Genomic DNA, 17,233 nt, shown 5'->3' with positions numbered 1-17,233 from the left:
TTCCGCTCCACGACTCTGACCCGTCACTCTGACCGCCCCGGCCCTGGGGGATCCTGTCTCCCTGGCCAGAAGTCCGGGTTCGCAGATATATTACAACAAAATTACTAATTGGAAAATGAAATTGTCAATAAAGCACACCCCCACGCGTGTACTATATCTTTAAATATTATGATGTTTTATTAGTCCCATTTCCTTACAATAATTTATTGCAATAAAACAGACACTGCAGGTCCCCTTAAATTGTCTTTTCATAATGAATAAATTTAAGCGGGCTAATTAATATATAAACTAGCCCAATTTGTCAAGCTGATTTGTATTTTAGTTAATTGTGAAAGTAATTACCACATGGTCAAATTAACAGCTTTCTGGAAATGACCAAGCCTGAGGTTTTATTTCCTTCCTGGGTGAAGAAAATTCATTTTTCCAAGCTCTTGATGTGATGAATAAAAGTCATAAATCTGGGTGATTGGTGCAGGCAGAGTCTAAATGGCTTCATATTTCATTTTAGGTTTAATAGAAATATTCATGCTCTGTTTTAATGAAATTAAATTGAAGGGGGATGGGGCCCTGGAGGCAGCCCTGGATGGGGGCTTAAAGGGACAGTACACATTTTCCTTTCTTCACCCAAGGGCCAGGGCTAGAGGTCACCTCCAAGTCACCGCCCGCTGATTGAAGGGGCAATTCACACCTGGACCAGCTGTATTCTCATCAAGCTGGTTCCTTCTCCCGGAAAAATAAGTCACAAGGGTCCTGCAGCAGAAATAAAGTGGTCAGCGTGCTGCAGGCAGGCCTGTCTAGCACCTGCCTAAGGGGTCTGATATCCTCCTATACCCAGCCCTTACTCTACCTCCTGGGGGCACAGGCACATCCTCAGAACCCCACCTCCGGTCAGTCGGCCCCTTCTACTGCACAGGATCCCCCAGGCTCCATCCTGCCTGAGGGTGGCCTGGCCTAACTTGAATTAGAGAGAGCACTCTTTCCAGATCCGAGAAGACCTATCCTAGTCCGGGGCCAATCCGCTGCAGTCAGAGAAAGGCAGGGAGCCTCCAGACTGCGCAATTCTATCTACCACACTCATGTTAGGGTTCCCCAGCTCAGGGAATGTCTCATCAACACCTCTCCCTGAGGCAGGTCCTGATTAGCCCGGGCCCCCGAATGGTGCTGACCCGTGATTTGTTGATTCTGTTGAACAAATACGACTTTGATGCGTTTCCAGCCGGAGTGGTTAGCTGATGAATTGACAAAAACTAATCAGCTTTATTGGGAAACAGGTTTAAGGGCACGGGCGTGTCAATAACGCTCAGCCTGACCCCCTCGTCCATTAGCCAGGCAGGCTGATTAGAGTAAGAAGACCCTCTCGCCGATTGCACCGAAATTGCTTTCATAAACTCACATTATTAGCAGTCGATGTGAGCGGCTAATTTAGAGAAGACATCCAGGCCCGTCACATCGATCATCGGGTTTATGTATCATTATCTCATTTACAGAATGTCGCAGTGTAATACGTGTTTTTGGCAATAGGCTTGGCCTCACGCCGGCCTGTGCGCCGCTCCTTTTAGCTACATTACAGGGAACCTACTCTCCTATTCTCCGCGTGAACAAGGAAGCCACCTTACACAAAAATGCACACATGCGCCGAGGCTCTCAGTGAGCATTCATTCGGTGTATACACTTATGGACACATGCTCTTACATGCTACCTGTGCTGCCTGTCTCCAGTCTCCAGTCTCCAGCTGGGATGCTGAGGTAGCAGAGCCTCTCCTTCGATCCCCTGGTGTTCAAGCTCAATACAGCGATGCGCACAAACCTCGGAGTCAGATGAGAGTTCGAGGTTCGGTTCTGGCACCAGCATACAGTGACCGCGGGTAGAGGCACAATCAGCCTCCCTCTCTCAAGGCCTTGGCCAACCAGTTGCCAAGCGTCCTGGGATCTACAAGCCTGCGAAGGCCCTTCTCCATCCCCCCTGGCTCGGGCCTGACCTGCCCTTCCCTGGGCGGGCCGTCCTCTTCCCCAGGCGGCTGCAGTTCCAGGCGCAGCCAGATGCATCTAGGCGTCCGAAGTGGGCCACCTGTTCCGCTGGGTAATTATTTTAATGTAAGGGGGCCTAGAGTCACCACTTCGCGCCTCCTGCAGTGACAGACGGCAGCAGAACTGCAGAGCGCTCACAGCCTTTCAGTGGAATTTCCCAGATGGGCCAAGGGGAGGCCAGGGCGGGTCACCAGGGGCCCTTTAACGAGTTCATTAGCCAAATTATCTTGCCCACAGCACAGGACCCAAGAGACTCTAGGGAGGGCTTGGGAGAGGGTAGGTCTTTCTCCCTCCCAGCTGGTGTCTGCAAGAACAGTTGGAAGTGAGAGAGAGAGAAAGGACACCCTCCCCAAAGGGGCCTAGGAACACCAGAGACAGCCTGGCATCTCTGATGTGACTGTAAGCCACCGGTATGAGCAAACCCAGCAAAGACCTGTAGCGGAGTGGTGGTGGGTTGGTGGAGGAGGAATTATAACGACTGGGAAACAAGGAGATCCTAACAACCAATGCAATGCGCTTACACTGGAGACCAAACTCAGTGCAGATGTGAAAGTCATCCCTGGGACTTTATTGTGTGCTTCTTAAGCAAAGAGCCAGGATGGACATCTTGACGCCTTGGTTTGTCCATCTGCAGAATGGGGACTAGGTGTGTTTCCTTCCACAAGTTTGTGAGACCGCTGTCATAAGAACTGTGGCTACCCTTGGAAAGAGCTTCTGGGATAACCCAGCTGGGTCCTTCTGACAAGAGGATAGGGGCCCTCTTACACCTGTGGTAAGAGGCAGTGGCAGGATTGAGGTGAACCTGATCCTCGACATAGATGGCTGGGCTGGGGGATAACCCCCATTGCCACCTGTCTTCCCCCCACCCCCAGCTCTGAGATGCTGCACACGAGGGGGCTCAGCATCCCTGCCCCCCCCCTTGTCCTCACTCTGCCTCCTGCAGCCTGAGCTTCTGCCACCTCAGCAAGTAGTGAATAGACCAATTAGCCAGGACTTCCTGCCATTATCTGCTGTAGACTTGGGCATTAGTACGCCCTGATTCACCATAATTTCAAGTCAGAACACACTAAAAAATTCACTCACCGAGGCATTAAAAGGTTCCCGGGCAACATCTGTGTTTGTGTATCTGCGTTTCTTCCCTTAGTGTTTGAGCCATGGCTGGGATTGCTGTTTTTGTTTTTGTATTTTTAAAGCATGTGTTATATTGTTTGCCAGTGCTTGTAAACTATGTTTCCGGGGCCTCAAGATTGCTAGTGTCCAGCAGTATAGCCTTCTCCTTCTGCCTATGGGGGCAAACTAGTGGTTTAGAAAGGTGTGGGAGTGCTCGCAAGAACAGCAATTGGAGCTTTTGCAGAGCCAGGCTTTGCTTCCAGAACATGCTTCACACCGGTGATGGAAAGCTGGCTTATCATAAGCGCACCGCTCTGCACTTCAAAACGTGTTGGTCCTTTCTGTGGAAGACTTAGCAGCCCTGCAAGTGGGTACCAGTGGGGATGGAGGCAGGGCTGCACAGCCACTTGGCACTTGCTCTTGTTCTTTGTCCTGACAATGGTATGAAGTTACCACACAGCGAATTTGCAGTAAAATGAAATGAGCAAGACCCACAGGTTTCCTGAGAAGTCACTTCTTCTGAGGATGCTATCCCTCCCCACTCCTGCCCCTAGAGGATTAAAAGAACTGAGGTGATCCCTTTTAGCCTTGTTTCTCTTCATGACCCACAGCCATGGCTTCTAGGATGTGTAAGAGAAATTGAAAATGTTTTTTGGCTTCCTGGGTCAGAAAGAACCCAGTGCAAGGCTGAACTCAGCCTCTTTCCATGTTCCAGGGCACACAGGAAGAAAGAAAGAAAGAAAGAAAGAAAGAAAGAAAGAAAGAAAGAAAGAAAGAACCATCTTCAACAACAACAACAAACCCTTGGTATCTAGAATACATTTTCAAATGTAGAATACCAATCTGTTGCTGGGGTTTTATATCTGTGTTTCCCCCACACCCCTTACAGCCCAAGTTGGGCTGGGTTTTGTTTTTTTGTTTTGTTTTTTTTGTTTTTTTTTTGTTTGTTTGTTTCTTCTTCTTCTTCTTCTTCTTCTTCTTCTTCTTCTTCTTCTTCTTCTTCTTCTTCTTCTTCTTCTTCTTCTTCTTCTTCTTCTTCTTCTTCTTCTCCAATGAGGAATGGGGCTGGTCCAGCACTGTAGGCTTTAGCATAGGGAGAGAGAGGGCAGAGGATGCTTTCTAACAAACAGGAAATCCAGGTGTGCAGGAGAAGCAGCGGGGCTGGCAAAGAAAAGGACTGGCCAGTGTCCTCCTCCGCAACAGCAGTTCACCTCAGCCTGGAACAGTGGGCTTCAGGTCTCTATCTTCTGAGCCACCGTTGCAAATTGTCCCCTTTAAGAGTTGAACTGGGGATGGGGGGGGGGTGTCTGAGGAAAGGAGTCAGAGAAGAAGTCAGCAGATGGTAAAGGAGTTGATGGTACCTCTGGCCCTCTGGCTCTACAGGGGCTGTGATGAATGGGGAGAACTTAGCAGACTCCCCTTCTCCTGAGCCCCACCTTCCCACAACCCCAGGCGGTCCACTGGAGTCTGTGTGTCCTCGGGCTGGGGGATAGGTCTCCAGGGAAATTCTAAGCACTGATGCCAGCCAGGCCTGAAGGCTATCTCCTTCCAGGTCCAGCACCTACCCTCTCTTCTTGCTTTCCATACTCCTGAACTACTTATATAGCCTGGGAAAATACCACTCCCACCCCCATGGGCTTGTGTCCCGGCTCTTGCTAAGCCACACCACATCCTCCAGCCTCATTTTTCCTGAAATGTTGATCTGAAGTTGATCTGAGTTAACGCCCATGGAGGTTCAATAGGGCTGAGAAGTCAATCTTCAAGGTCTTTTCTCTATGCGGCTGGGGCAGGGGATAATTTGTTTCAGTTCTGGAAACAGCCAGACAGATGTGTGGAGGGAGGTACAGGGAAAGCTTCCTTCTATCCAGTCTCCCAGTCACGCCTTCAGGCCTTTAGCCCTTTTATTAATGGCTATTGTAAGCTGTACCTGCCACATGCCACAGGAAGGGAAACTCAGTGCTGGCCTGACGTCTGTGAACATGGGCACATGCAGGCTTTGCCCTGAGTTCCTGTATAATTCCAGGTGTAAAAGATGTAACTTATAACATCTTTTTTAAAAAGTTTTATTTTTATGTTTTAATTATGTGTATTTTGTGTCTATTTGTGGGTATGCATACATGAGTGCAGGTACCCAAGGAGGCCCTAAGAAGGAGTCCAATCTCCTGGAGCTGGAGTTGCAGGTGGTTGAGAGTATGAGCGGATGCTGGGAACCCAACATGGGTCCTCTGCAAGAGCAGTACTCACCCTTAAACCCTGAACTGCAGAACCATCGTCCCACTCCCACCATCTTATTTCTTTATGGTTGTTTGTATAAATCAACACTCCTTTATCAGTCATGAGAGGAGGCTCAGTAACTTGCTTAATGCAAGACCCAAAAAAAGAGATCCTAGGCTGTCCACTCTGAACACCCTAACCCTGAGAGAACATGACCCAGGATGCAGATGATTAAAGGTACAGCCGGCCTTTAATCCCAGCCTCCTTTGGGTTAGGAGAGTTCTTCCTCCCTACTCCCCCAGAGCCTCAATTGGCCCCTGGGGCTGCTGGAGAAGGGAGCTACCTGGAGGCACAGGGCTGGGAACATTGCTGGGACCAGACCTTTGATCTCTCCTGGAGCCCTTAGAAAGCCCCTGTCTCAGTCCTAGGCTGCAGCAAAGCCAGCTGGGCTGGGTCAATAGACACTGGGAACAGGAAGAGACCCAGCATGCTCACTTCACACATTGTAAAACACACAAAGATCCCAAGTCCAGATAACTCTCAGTCTCTCTCCCAACTCCCACCTCTCCAGGATACAAGTTTCTAGGCACCTCCATCGTGCATTAATTTATGCTCAAACAGAAGCAGAATTTATGGTCATATTTAAGCCCTATGACTTTAGAAAGTCTGTTTGGCCCAATACCCACTTTGCCAAATGAAAATATATCCACCAAGTCCAGCGTGCAAAGTTTCCCTTTTACTGATACAGCCTCTCTTGGCCCACAGGTGGTGGGCACTGGGGGGTGAGGGCCTAGTGAATGCTCAAGCTCCAGACAAAGAAGAGAGGGGTTTGAAAAGGATTTAGAGGCTTTTGGAGCCCATCCCCTACACAACAAACAGACAACTGATTCTTCTGTTAGGATGATTTCCCTAAGGAAACGCATCCCTAAACTCAGTAGACCCAACACTGTATCATTTACAAAAACAGCTGTGGCGCAGTGGTTCATGGAGGATGCGGGTCACTGAGGTCCACCGCAGGGAAATCTCATCTGCAGTCACTCTCCTCCTCCTCTTGCTTTTGTCCTCTTACGCCCAGACAGTTTTTCTCTATGTAGCTTTGGCTGTTGTCCTGGAACTTACTCTGTAGACCAGGCTGGCCTCAAACTCTCAGAGACCCGCCTGCCTCTGCCTCTGGCTCTGCCTCCTGAGTGCTGGGACAGCCATTAGGCTGTCTTTCTTCTTGGATCTTTCCCATTGGGACCAATCAACCTATCTCACTTGGGAAAGGCCCATCGGCCTTAAAGCCAAGCTCCTGCAAGTGCAGTGGGGTCAAGACTGCATCCTGTGGGGACAGGGCGACAACCCAGCATCCTTACTTGTCTGAGTTGGGCTTCCTCCATATGACAAGCAGCAGAGGATCTCAGGTCTCCTTTATAATGTGTCTTGTCCACAGAATCAGGTGAGGTGAAGGACTAGGGCAATACAGACAGACCGAAGCTCCACGGGCAGCAGGTGGGACCTGTGTGACCCTCAAAAGCAGATATAGTCTTAGCTTCTTTGAACCTGTGCTCCAAAAAACAAAGATGATTAACCCCCCCCAAAAAACAAAAACAAAAAACAAAACCAACCCTTGTTGTAGGATCATAACAAAGATTTAGGATGAGAATTACAGAAAACACATAGAACAGAGAAGGTATTCATAGGACAGAAGTGCTCTGTCAAGTCTCTCAAGGAGAAAAATATAATCTTTATATTTATCTTTCAAAAAATATCTATTGTGAAATAGCCTTGCCTGCTACTTTTAAGTCCACCCAGCACCGATCTCGTCTTAGGGGTCCCCTGACCCATTTCTGACCTCTTATTAGCCTCTCACCTGCTTAGGAACCCAACCTTCAGGCACCTGGAAATCCCTCCCACTTTCCTCCGGGTGGGGAAGGTGCCTGAGGATGGAGCTAGCAAGAAATCCATGTTGGTGGCCGCTTGATTCCCAACCTACTTATTGATTCGTTACACTTTAAAAAAAAAAAAAAAAAGCAACACTCTCTGGGAGCGCTTTTACTGTAAATATTTGATGTGTGTGCAGGATGAAGTCTGCATTCACACTCCAACACCTTGCTCAGTCGGAAGCTATCTCCTGATTTTCCTGAAGGTGGCCGGCAGGAGGAGGCAAGAGCCTCACTGTGGCTCTCTTAGCCTTAGGGCTGGTGCAATCTGTGGGTGCAGTCCTAGGCAGTCTCCCGCAAAGCTTTCCGCGCCCTGCCGAGAGAACTTTGACATCACCTAGGCCGGGCTGAGGGGCACCCATGCAAACGACCTTCAAGTCAATGTACATCTCTCACTCAAAGCGTTAGAAAACTGCTCTCTCTGGCCACCCTTACCGAAGTGGGGGGCTCCTGACAAAGATTTGTGGGCGCCAAACTCTCACTAACATTAACCCTGCAAACATCTGGAGGCGTTGGAGACCTTAGGGAGGAGAGGGCAGATAAGGTTTGACCCGCAGAAAGTTGGTGACCAGGATGCAAACCACCTTCAGGCGCCCAAGACTCGGGACCTCCAGAGATTCTGGGAAACCGAATGGCCTTTAGTGTGTTATGATCAGGGTACCGGGTTGGGTCCCTACTGCGTATGGGGGTGAAGAACCACCTAATTCCCCAGTGCAGACCAGTCCACAACTCCCGCAAGGTCGCATGAGTAGCTTGGGTAAGATAAGACTTGGCCTCTGGCAGAAGAAGGTGTCACGGGGATTCAGAGGCACTCACTGGGACCCAGAGTTACCAGCTCCTGCCACCCTCTCAACACTAACGAAGCGGCAAGCTTGCGTTCAGTCTCCAAACTCTTCCAACCTGCCTCCTCTAGGCCACCGACTTTGCTCACCACCCGCTGCTTAGGACCTGGGGGCGCAGGGGCGGAGCGGCAGGCTAATTGGACCGTGACAGGTGCGCCCCTCGTCCAATCGCCGGGCGGACACCCCTCCTCGGGCCCCCGCTGAGACCGCCAATCCCAGACCGCGCTGAGCTTCAAGTGTGCGGAGGGGCACCGGTCCCCACCAAGGCGCCAGCGGCCTCGGTGCGGTCGCTTGAGCGCTCAAGAGCAGAGAGCCGGCCTCCCCAACCCAAACTCGCAGGAGCGCTCGCGTGGGAGTTTATTCCATGAGTGGAGTGCAGTCCTTACGAGGACTGCCAGGAGAAGGCTTCTGGACCATGGTCGCTCTCGCCTGAGCTTCCGGCTGCGACTTTAATTATTAGCAAATAATAGCAGTAACAACTCCGAGCCCCAGGGCTGGCCACCGTCACGCTCAGTCTCTGCAAACCCGCTCACGACCGCATCTTCCACCCTTGGCCCTGATCGTCAGCTCCAGTCTAGCCGATGGAAAAATCCAAAAATTTCCGCATCGACGCCTTGCTGGCGGTGGATCCCCCGCGAGCCGCCTCCACGCAGAGCGCGCCTCTGGCCTTGGTCACTTCATTGGCGGCCACAGCATCTGGCCCCGGCCGCGGCGGCAGCGGTGGCGGGGGCACTAGTAGCGGGGCAAGCCGCAGCTGCAGCCCCGCGTCTTCGGAGGCTCCCACGGCTACTGGCGATCGGCTACGGGCTGAGAGCCCGTCGCCCCCGCGCTTGTTGGCTGCACACTGCGCGCTGCTACCCAAGCCGGGATTCCTAGGCGCCGGAGGAGGCGGCGGCGCGGCAGGTGGGCCGGGCACTCCCCACCACCACGCGCACCCTGGAGCGGCCGCAGCCGCGGCTGCCGCTGCGGCCGCCGCCGCTGCTGGCGGCCTGGCACTAGGGCTGCACCCAGGGGGCGCGCAGGGAGGCACGGGCCTCCCAGCACAAGCGGCTCTCTACGGACACCCGGTCTACAGTTACTCCGCCGCGGCTGCAGCGGCCGCCCTAGCGGGCCAGCACCCGGCGCTTTCGTACTCGTACCCTCAGGTGCAGGGCGCGCACCCTGCGCACCCTGCGGACCCCATCAAACTGGGTGCGGGAACCTTCCAACTGGATCAGTGGCTACGCGCGTCTACTGCGGGCATGATCTTGCCCAAGATGCCGGACTTCAGCTGTGAGTACCTGCGCAGCACCCGGGCCAGTTCTCGTGCGCACCCTCCTCTCCCGCACCCCCTTTCTTTCTGCCCTCGGCTCCCAGCAAGCTGTGGAAGCGCGCAGCGAAGCCGCCACGGTTCACCCCTGGGCCTTTGATGCCTCGCGTGAGCCGCGCGGCGTGAAAGGAGCAGCCAATTATTAAGATGGCCACAAGCAGGCCTTGCTTTCTTGTCGTTGTCTCTTAACGGGCAGGGGAGGTTGGAGGTGTGAGGCTGAAATCTAATGATTAACCTGGAGGCTGGAGAAGGAAGTGCGCGGGAAGGCTAGCCAAAGAAGGCCTCGATTGGGGCAGGTTTTAGGGTTACTGAAACCGGGGACTTATCCGGGAGAACATGAACTTGGCCAGGGGTTCCGTAATAGGCTACGGAAAGACACATCAATGGGTCCAGAAGTAGCTAAGGAAAAAATGGTCTCCTATAGTTACAGTCAACTCTTCCTTGGCCCTTGTCAGCATTCAGCATTCTGCCTCCCTCTGAAAGGCAAGGTGTGTGTGTGTGTGTGTGTGTGTGTGTGTGTGTGTGTGTGTGTGTAATGTGCGCGGGGAGTCCCTGCAGACACTGCCCAAGAGGGTCGCAGGGACTCTAAATAAAAAGTGTCTGCTTGGGTGCCCAACACCTTAGGGACCTCCCGTTCAAGGTAGGGACAAAGAAGGTCCAGCCTTCTGTTTCATCTCTGCCACCCAAGAGGGACAACCTTGCAGGAGCCATTTCAGATTTCTTTGGCACACACAGCATCTGTGTATGGCACCCTGGCTCTGACTCCTGCCCTGTGTCCCACGTGGGTAAGGGCAAGCTGCTTTTCCATCAGGATGATCCGAAGATGTATATAGCTTTCCCCTGTCAGCCGCCCAACACCCAAACAAAGAGACCCCATTGTTTCCGTCTGAGTGGGTTTGTTTAGACTGGGGAGATGCAGGCACTTGAAGGAAAAAAGAAAAAAAAAAAAAAGAAAGAAAGAAAGAAAGAAAGAAAAGAAAACAGAAATAAACACTTGCCAGAATTCAGATTCCTCTGCTGGAAGCAGTGCTTGTGACTAAACAGAGAAAGCAGGGGCCCCAGGGAACTGCAGAAGTAGCAAGGTGGTGAGAGAGTCCGAGCCTGCACACTTGTTTGCTCACCGTCATCCAGGCTTTTCCCAGCTTGGCTCCAAGAAGGCCAGCCAGCCTCGTTTGTTCATTCTCAACAAAGAGGGAAGGCTCCCATTAACCTCAGTTGGGCTGCATGCAGCTCAGAGATTAATGAAATTATTCCTATCCACTAAGTCCTGGGCAGGACCTGAGCCTGGCCCAGGAACCCAGGAAACCTCTTGGGATGGAAACCTACCCGTGACGAGCGATCCAGAGAGGAGCTGGGCAGTGGTCACCAACAGGCCTCTATGCCTCTGGGTTTCCTGGCCACTCAAGTGCTCCCTGGTGGAGAAAGGATATTTTCGTGGAGCCCATGGTCACTTAAAATCCATGCAAGTGGGACCCTTCTGCCAGCACGCCCAGCGCACGGTGTCTCATGGTGGCTGCATTAGGAAAAGGATGCCAAGTCCAACAGACGCTAAGGAATGCAATAGGGAATAGCTGAGTGTGCTGTATTCCAGAGACTTCTCTCTCACCCGGGAAAACTAGCTTTTTTTTTTTTTTTTAAATTGCTTATTTCTAATAGATAGCATTTCTCAAATGATCCTTTCCAAGACAGTGTTTTAATTAGAGTTCTAATGTATTGTCAAGTTGGGAATTCGTAGCCTTGTTTAACTAAAGCAGGGGGCGTGGAGCTTCCTATAAAGCAAATTGCCCATCCCAGGGGAGCCTGAGCTCATCCCAGCCAGGGGCTGGCCTCTTTCTTTCCTTTGCTTTCTTTCTTTTATTGTCTAACACTCTTTGGACTCCTGGGAAATCAAGGGAAGTTTCGTTTTGAGGTCATAAAATTCTCTGTGATGTAACCGTGCGAAATTATGTAAATAAAACTGGACAGATCTCTTGGAACACACACAGAAAGCCAGACCGACCCACTCACAGCTCAACCTTTAATTTGAGTAATGAGAATCGTCGGAACAGGCTTCCGGTCCTCAGCCTTTGCCCTCGGCACCAGAAGGAGGAGGGAACTTGTCAAAGCAGATGCGGAGACCCCCTGATGAATGCTGTCCTTACCCTTCCTTTTTGCCCCCTCCCGTTTAAGATGATGGTGGGATGCAGAGGGTGGGTGCTCCTCCTGCTTGAGGCGAGGGAAGGCCCTCCAAGAGAACAGGGGCGACTTGGTTTCTTGCTGGTCCAGCCCAGCTACCCAAGCCTTTTAGACCAACTATCTTCCTACCAGTGTTCATTCTGGTAGCTGCTACCCCCGCGACCCTCAAATGAAAAGATTGTCTATTGAGACAAGTTCCCCACTTCCACTTTGTCTGAGATGTGGGTCTCCCGGTCCATGGGAGTAGGCACTGATGTTGAAGAAGAAGCCCATGTCTGCAGGGTGGGCTCTGGAGGTTGGACCCTAGGAGGACAAGGGCAGCAATGGGTGGAACTCAGCAATGGATGAACTTACAGAGACTTTTTGCCCTTTTGGTCCACAGCCCAGGCGCAGTCGAACCTCTTGGGGAAGTGCCGAAGGCCTCGCACTGCCTTCACCAGCCAGCAGCTGTTGGAGCTGGAACATCAGTTCAAGCTCAACAAGTACCTGTCGCGGCCCAAGCGGTTTGAGGTGGCCACCTCGCTCATGCTCACTGAGACTCAGGTGCGTGCCTGACACCGCCCCCCCCCCAACACCCGGCAGCCTGTTCCCCCTCCTCCAAAACCATCCAGGCGGGTGCTGCTTTGGGGAACTGAATCCCAGCTTCTTGACATTTAGGTTAGGTATTAATTCTCTGTGGGCAAGGTTCTGGGATGACCCAGAGCATCTTTCTGCGCCTGGAGGTTTGATTCAGTAACTTGACGTGCAGGCTGAAAATCTGTATTTAGCAAGCTATTCTGGAGAAGGTGTCCCTCGGGCCGCATTCTAGGAGTTTTGTTTTGTTTTTTGTTTTTGTTTTCCCTAAAATGGTACCGACTTACGAACTTAGTTACCTGCCAGCTGCCTTGGTGCCTCGGTAGACCCCAGGGCGTAAAACGTTCCCAGTTGGGGAGCTAGGGGTACCATGTTCATGGGGTTACTGATAAATAGGGTGGATGTAGTGGCGAGAAAGTGGAGAGGCTGCTGCCCAGTCAGTCAGCTTCTTAGTCCTCTAGGGAAGCTCCTTCTAGAGTGAGGGTGGGCCGAAGGGCAGGGGTGCTCGCATCCTCTGGATTTGTGGGGATGCAGGTGGTAGGCTTCTTACGCCAGCTTATGCCTGCAGGTGAAGATTTGGTTCCAGAACCGCCGAATGAAATGGAAACGCAGCAAAAAAGCAAAAGAGCAGGCTGCGCAGGAGGCGGAGAAGCAGAAGGGCGGCGGGGGCGCGGGCAAAGGCGGCACAGAGGAGAAGGCGGAGGAGGAGCTGCTGGGGCCGCCGGTTTCGGTGGACAAGTCTAGCGGCCGTCGCCTGCGGGACTTGCGGGACAGTGACCCGGATGAGGACGAAGATGATGATGAGGACGACAACTTCCCCTACAGCAATGGCGTCGCCAGTGCCCATGCCGCCTCTTCCGACTGCTCATCCGAGGACGACTCGCCTCCCCCAAGGCCAAGCGGGCCAGGGCACCAACCTCTGCCCCAGTAGTTGACCTAAGCGCGGCAGCAGGGACGCGCAAGACGGTCATCAGGCTTCTTCGGGGTTCCAACCTTGTCCTGTGGCCTGCAGCCAGGCTGGCAATCTCTCCTCGACCATACAGATACATTCAGGTGCGGGCTGGGGTGCGAATATTTTGGGAGAGAGGGAGAGAGGGAGAGGGAGAGGGAGAGGGAGAGGGAGAGAGAGAGAGAGAGAGAGAGAGAGAGAGAGAGAGAGAGAGAGAGAGAGAGAGAGAGAGAGAGAGAGAGAGACGCGCCAATGTGAACTTTTGTTGTTTTACATTTAATTTCGGGTTTTGTTGGCCAGAGGTGTTTATGAGACCATTTCTAGGAGTGGCTCCTGCCTGACTCCTTCTTCATCAGAGAAGGGGGGGGGGGGGGAAAGACAGTGTTAAGTGACCTAAAGCTTGAAACCTCCTTTGGAGACAACCATTCTGCTGAGAATTAAAAACAGGGCGGGGGGAGAAGAAAAAGGAAAAAAAAAAAAAAAGGTTTTATGCCTATGTATGAGGGTGGGATGGGGTGTTATGTCATGATCATTCAGACTGCTGGAAAAAAAATCTCAGAATGGTAGTGTATTTTTGTACATTGTATTTATATATAAAGAAAGAAACGTATACTTATGCATGCTAAATTATTATTTAGCTTCTCTATCCCACAGGGTGGAGATGGAATGTAAAATAAATTGGTTTTGTACTGGATGAGAGTCGGGGTAAAAAAACCTTTAAATTTTGGAAGAAGAAAATTTAACTCAGGACAAGTTAAGCAAGTGCTCCTGCCACTAGGCTGCACTGCCAGCCTAGAAGATGCAAATCTTGTGGGGTTTGCCTGTTTGGGGTAGGGTGTCTATTTCGTGATTATCAGCAAAGGCTAAATATCAGAATGGCAAATGGGTGTCAAGACCAGCTCCGTGCCTGGGCCCCCAAGACCGAATCTGTTTCCGGAGGCTGAAGGTACAGGAGTGGGTGGGAGCAGGTGCGAAATGTTGCTAAAAATATCCAAGGCCAGGTGTCAGAGCTAGCCAAGGGCCTGGCTTAAACCCTGTGCTGCACGTGACTCTTAGATAAGTTATTTTGAATAGTTTATTTCCCATTTACTTGCTGGATCTTTTAGCCTTATTAGCTTGGAACATGGTATTTGAAGTTTTGGAGAATAAGCTGCCAACAACTAGGGGTTATGGTATTTGGGGTCCTAGCGATCGCGGGAGCTAAGCAAGCACTTTTCCCGGAAAGACGCTTAATGGACCCATGAACCGCATTCTCCTTTTGACCCGGACCCCTCCGCCAGCACTATGTCCCTTGTGCTAGCCAGGAACAATTCTGTTGGATCTGTGCAAATGTCTTCTGAGAGGACAGCAGCGGGCGGCAAGAATGCCCCACTCCAGGGCTGCAATGGCTCTGGGTTAATAAACCTCTGCAGCGAACACCATCAATCATTCAGCCCCTAGACCATGTGCAGCACACATGCGGGACCCAGCCCTAGGCTCGCGCGGCCTCTGCGTCCAGACTCTGTCTAGAGGACATAGGTCCATCGGGTCTGGTTTGTCCCCACTCCCCATTCCCTTTGGCAGTCTTAGTAGCCAGCCTCAGTCTAAGACCTGCCCAAGAGGGACCCCTCACCGTCACCTTCCCCGTGCGGCCTTCCCTCGGTCACTTTCTCTCCTACACCTACTTGAGGGCGAGCAGCCCCCTCCCCTTGCTTCGGCCCTCCCTCCCACCCATCTGGTGAGAGTTCAGAAGGGCCCGGAGTTTCATTTGGGTGATTACAGAGGGGCCAGCGGGGCACTCCTCCATCTCTGAGCCAAGCCAGATTAATATCCTCCTGGCAGCTCATTATCACCCCCGGCTCCTTCCGTAGAACCCAAGCAGGCTTAGGCGGGGCTGGAAACCAGGCAAAGCAGCTGCTGAGCGCAGTGCAAGCGATCCAAAGGCGTTTTGGGGTGAGTACAGACTGAGTCTACAAATGGTGGAGAAAATAAAGAGCTGGAGGAAAGAAAATAGGAAAATCTGAGACAGTGGAGAGGGAAGCAGACGCCCCTTTTTCTTCTTTGTAAAAGATGTCTCTTTATTTATTATTATTATTATTATTATTATTATTATTATTATTATTATTATTTTAAATTTTTATTTTTATTTTTATTTTATTTTATTTTTTTTGCCGGGCGGTGGTGGCGCAAGCCTTTAATCCCAGCACTCTGGAAGCAGAGGCAGGCAGATCGCTGTGAGTTCGAGGCCAGCTTGATCTACAAAAGCGAGTCCAGGACAGCCAAGGCTACACAGAGAAACCCTGCCTCGAAAAACACAAAAACAAAACAAAGCAAAAAAAAAAAAAAAAAAAAAAAAAAAAAAAAAAAAGGAAAAGAAAAACAAAACAAACATTTAAAAAAAATTTTTTTAACACATTGGTGAGGTTCAGCCAGCAGCAGTCTTTTCGCAGGTTTGCAAACATCTGGGGGTTATTTTCCCTCTTAGGTGGCCTTCCTAGTCTCAGACCTTGTAGCCCTAAACCCCGTGCAAACAGAAAAGGGGGAGGTCTGGGCCTGGGATGGAAGCCTCCTCCCTACTGACCTAGGAACTCAGGGTACCCTCACCCCAAGGGAGAGTCGCTCCCCTGGAACAAAGGCCAGAGAAACAACCACAAGGGCCCCCTTCCGTTTCTCCCTACTGGGGTACAACGCGGCAGCAAATCTCTAATTTGGCGCGCACATCCTCCGGCCTCAGTGTCTCAAGCCAGCAGCTTAATCGCAGCGGAATTTATCTCGCTAATAAATTTAATGATCAATTCGTTCTTGTCACTGTAGCTCTTCCCCAAATCAATTATAGCAAATTTAAATATAATCACTGGCTCGGTCTAACAACTGCCTGGAGGCCTTCTGGCACGTGTGGAAGGCCGCGCCCAGCCCCCTCCAGGCTCCGCACTCAGGGTCACGGACTTGGCTTTGCCACAGGCAGGAGCTGCCTTGGGCTTCTCCTTCCTCTACATTCTAGCCTCTGCGACCAGGCCAATGGGGGTGTGGGTGTGGAGGCTTTGCAGTCTCAAGATTTGGGTTCCCAGAATCAATCCAGCCTGGTCTACATAGTGGGCGTCCTGATGTCCAGAGCACCATACTCAGACATTCGGACATCCTCATGTGACTCAGCCAGCAGCCAGCAGCTGGCCAAGTCTAGTCCTTCAACCTAAATGTACTTCTGTAGAGCAAGGCTACAGCCTGGCACTGTAAGGTCTGGGTCCGATTAGAGGCCCCCCATCTAAAGCTGACCTGCACTCCCAGCTCTATTCTCTTATATTTTTGCTTGTGAGCCTAGCCTTTAATGACGGAGCCATTTCTCCAGCCCCCAGCTCTGTTCTCCTAGCCTAAAAAAAATCTGATACTGAATACTGATTTCTTTAGCGATTTGATAAAGCAACATACACTACAAGGGGCCTTTACAGCCCTTGAGGCTGAGGTGAGAGACCATGCAGACAGGTTAATTAATAGAAGGTCTGGAAGCCCAGAGCAAGTAGAAAGTACTCTTTTCACAGTAGCCTGCCCCTGCCCCTGCCCAGTGTACAGATGGGAGTCAGCTTGGAGAGGGAAACTTCTAACATTATGACCCCCTAGAGGTCAACCAACCAACCAACCAACCAAACAACAACGAGACAGATGGGAGTCCAATCCTAAAAATTTTCAGAGCCATGAAGGACACAGTAAACAGAAAGGTCCACATAGAAAAGACAGAAAACACTGTAAGGCAGTGGGCTAGCATGGAAAATAAGGAACTACAATTCAGCAACAGCAAAAACCCAAACTAAGACTCATGTATACAAAGGCCATGCAGTGGTGGCTCAGTCCCAGTACTTGGGAGGCAGAGGCAGGTGTATCTCTATGAGTTCAAGGCCAGCCTGGTCTACAGAATGAGTTCCAGGACAGCCAACGCTACATAGAAAAACACTGTATTGAAAAACCAAAATAAAACAGTGTGTGTGTGTGTGTGCACATGCGTGTGCATATACATATGTCTGTGTATATGCTCATGTAAGCACAGGTGCCCTTGGAGGGTAGCGGCAGCAGCTCTAGATCCCCTGGAGCTGGAGTCACAGGTGGTTAGTGAGGCCTTACTGTGGGAATGGGTACTGAAC

General features: G+C 51.2%; 1 protein-coding gene across 1 annotated transcript; it reads left to right on the top strand.

Annotated features, from left to right (window-relative positions):
• Positions 1-8,696: 8,696 nt before the first annotated feature.
• Positions 8,697-13,103, top strand: Mnx1 (motor neuron and pancreas homeobox 1). Its single transcript, XM_051152229.1, has 3 exons — positions 8,697-9,387; positions 11,982-12,142; positions 12,741-13,103. Exons 1-3 carry the CDS (start codon positions 8,697-8,699, stop codon positions 13,101-13,103), a joined length of 1,215 nt encoding a protein of 404 aa, XP_051008186.1.
• The last annotated feature ends 4,130 nt before the right edge of the window (positions 13,104-17,233 follow it).

Source organism: Acomys russatus, chromosome 10 (assembly GCF_903995435.1).
Source record: "Acomys russatus chromosome 10, mAcoRus1.1, whole genome shotgun sequence".
In the NCBI taxonomy this organism is placed as follows: Eukaryota; Metazoa; Chordata; class Mammalia; order Rodentia; family Muridae; genus Acomys; species Acomys russatus.
The sequence above is the reverse complement of the archived record's forward strand: the minus strand, read 5'-3'. Positions and strand labels throughout refer to the sequence as shown.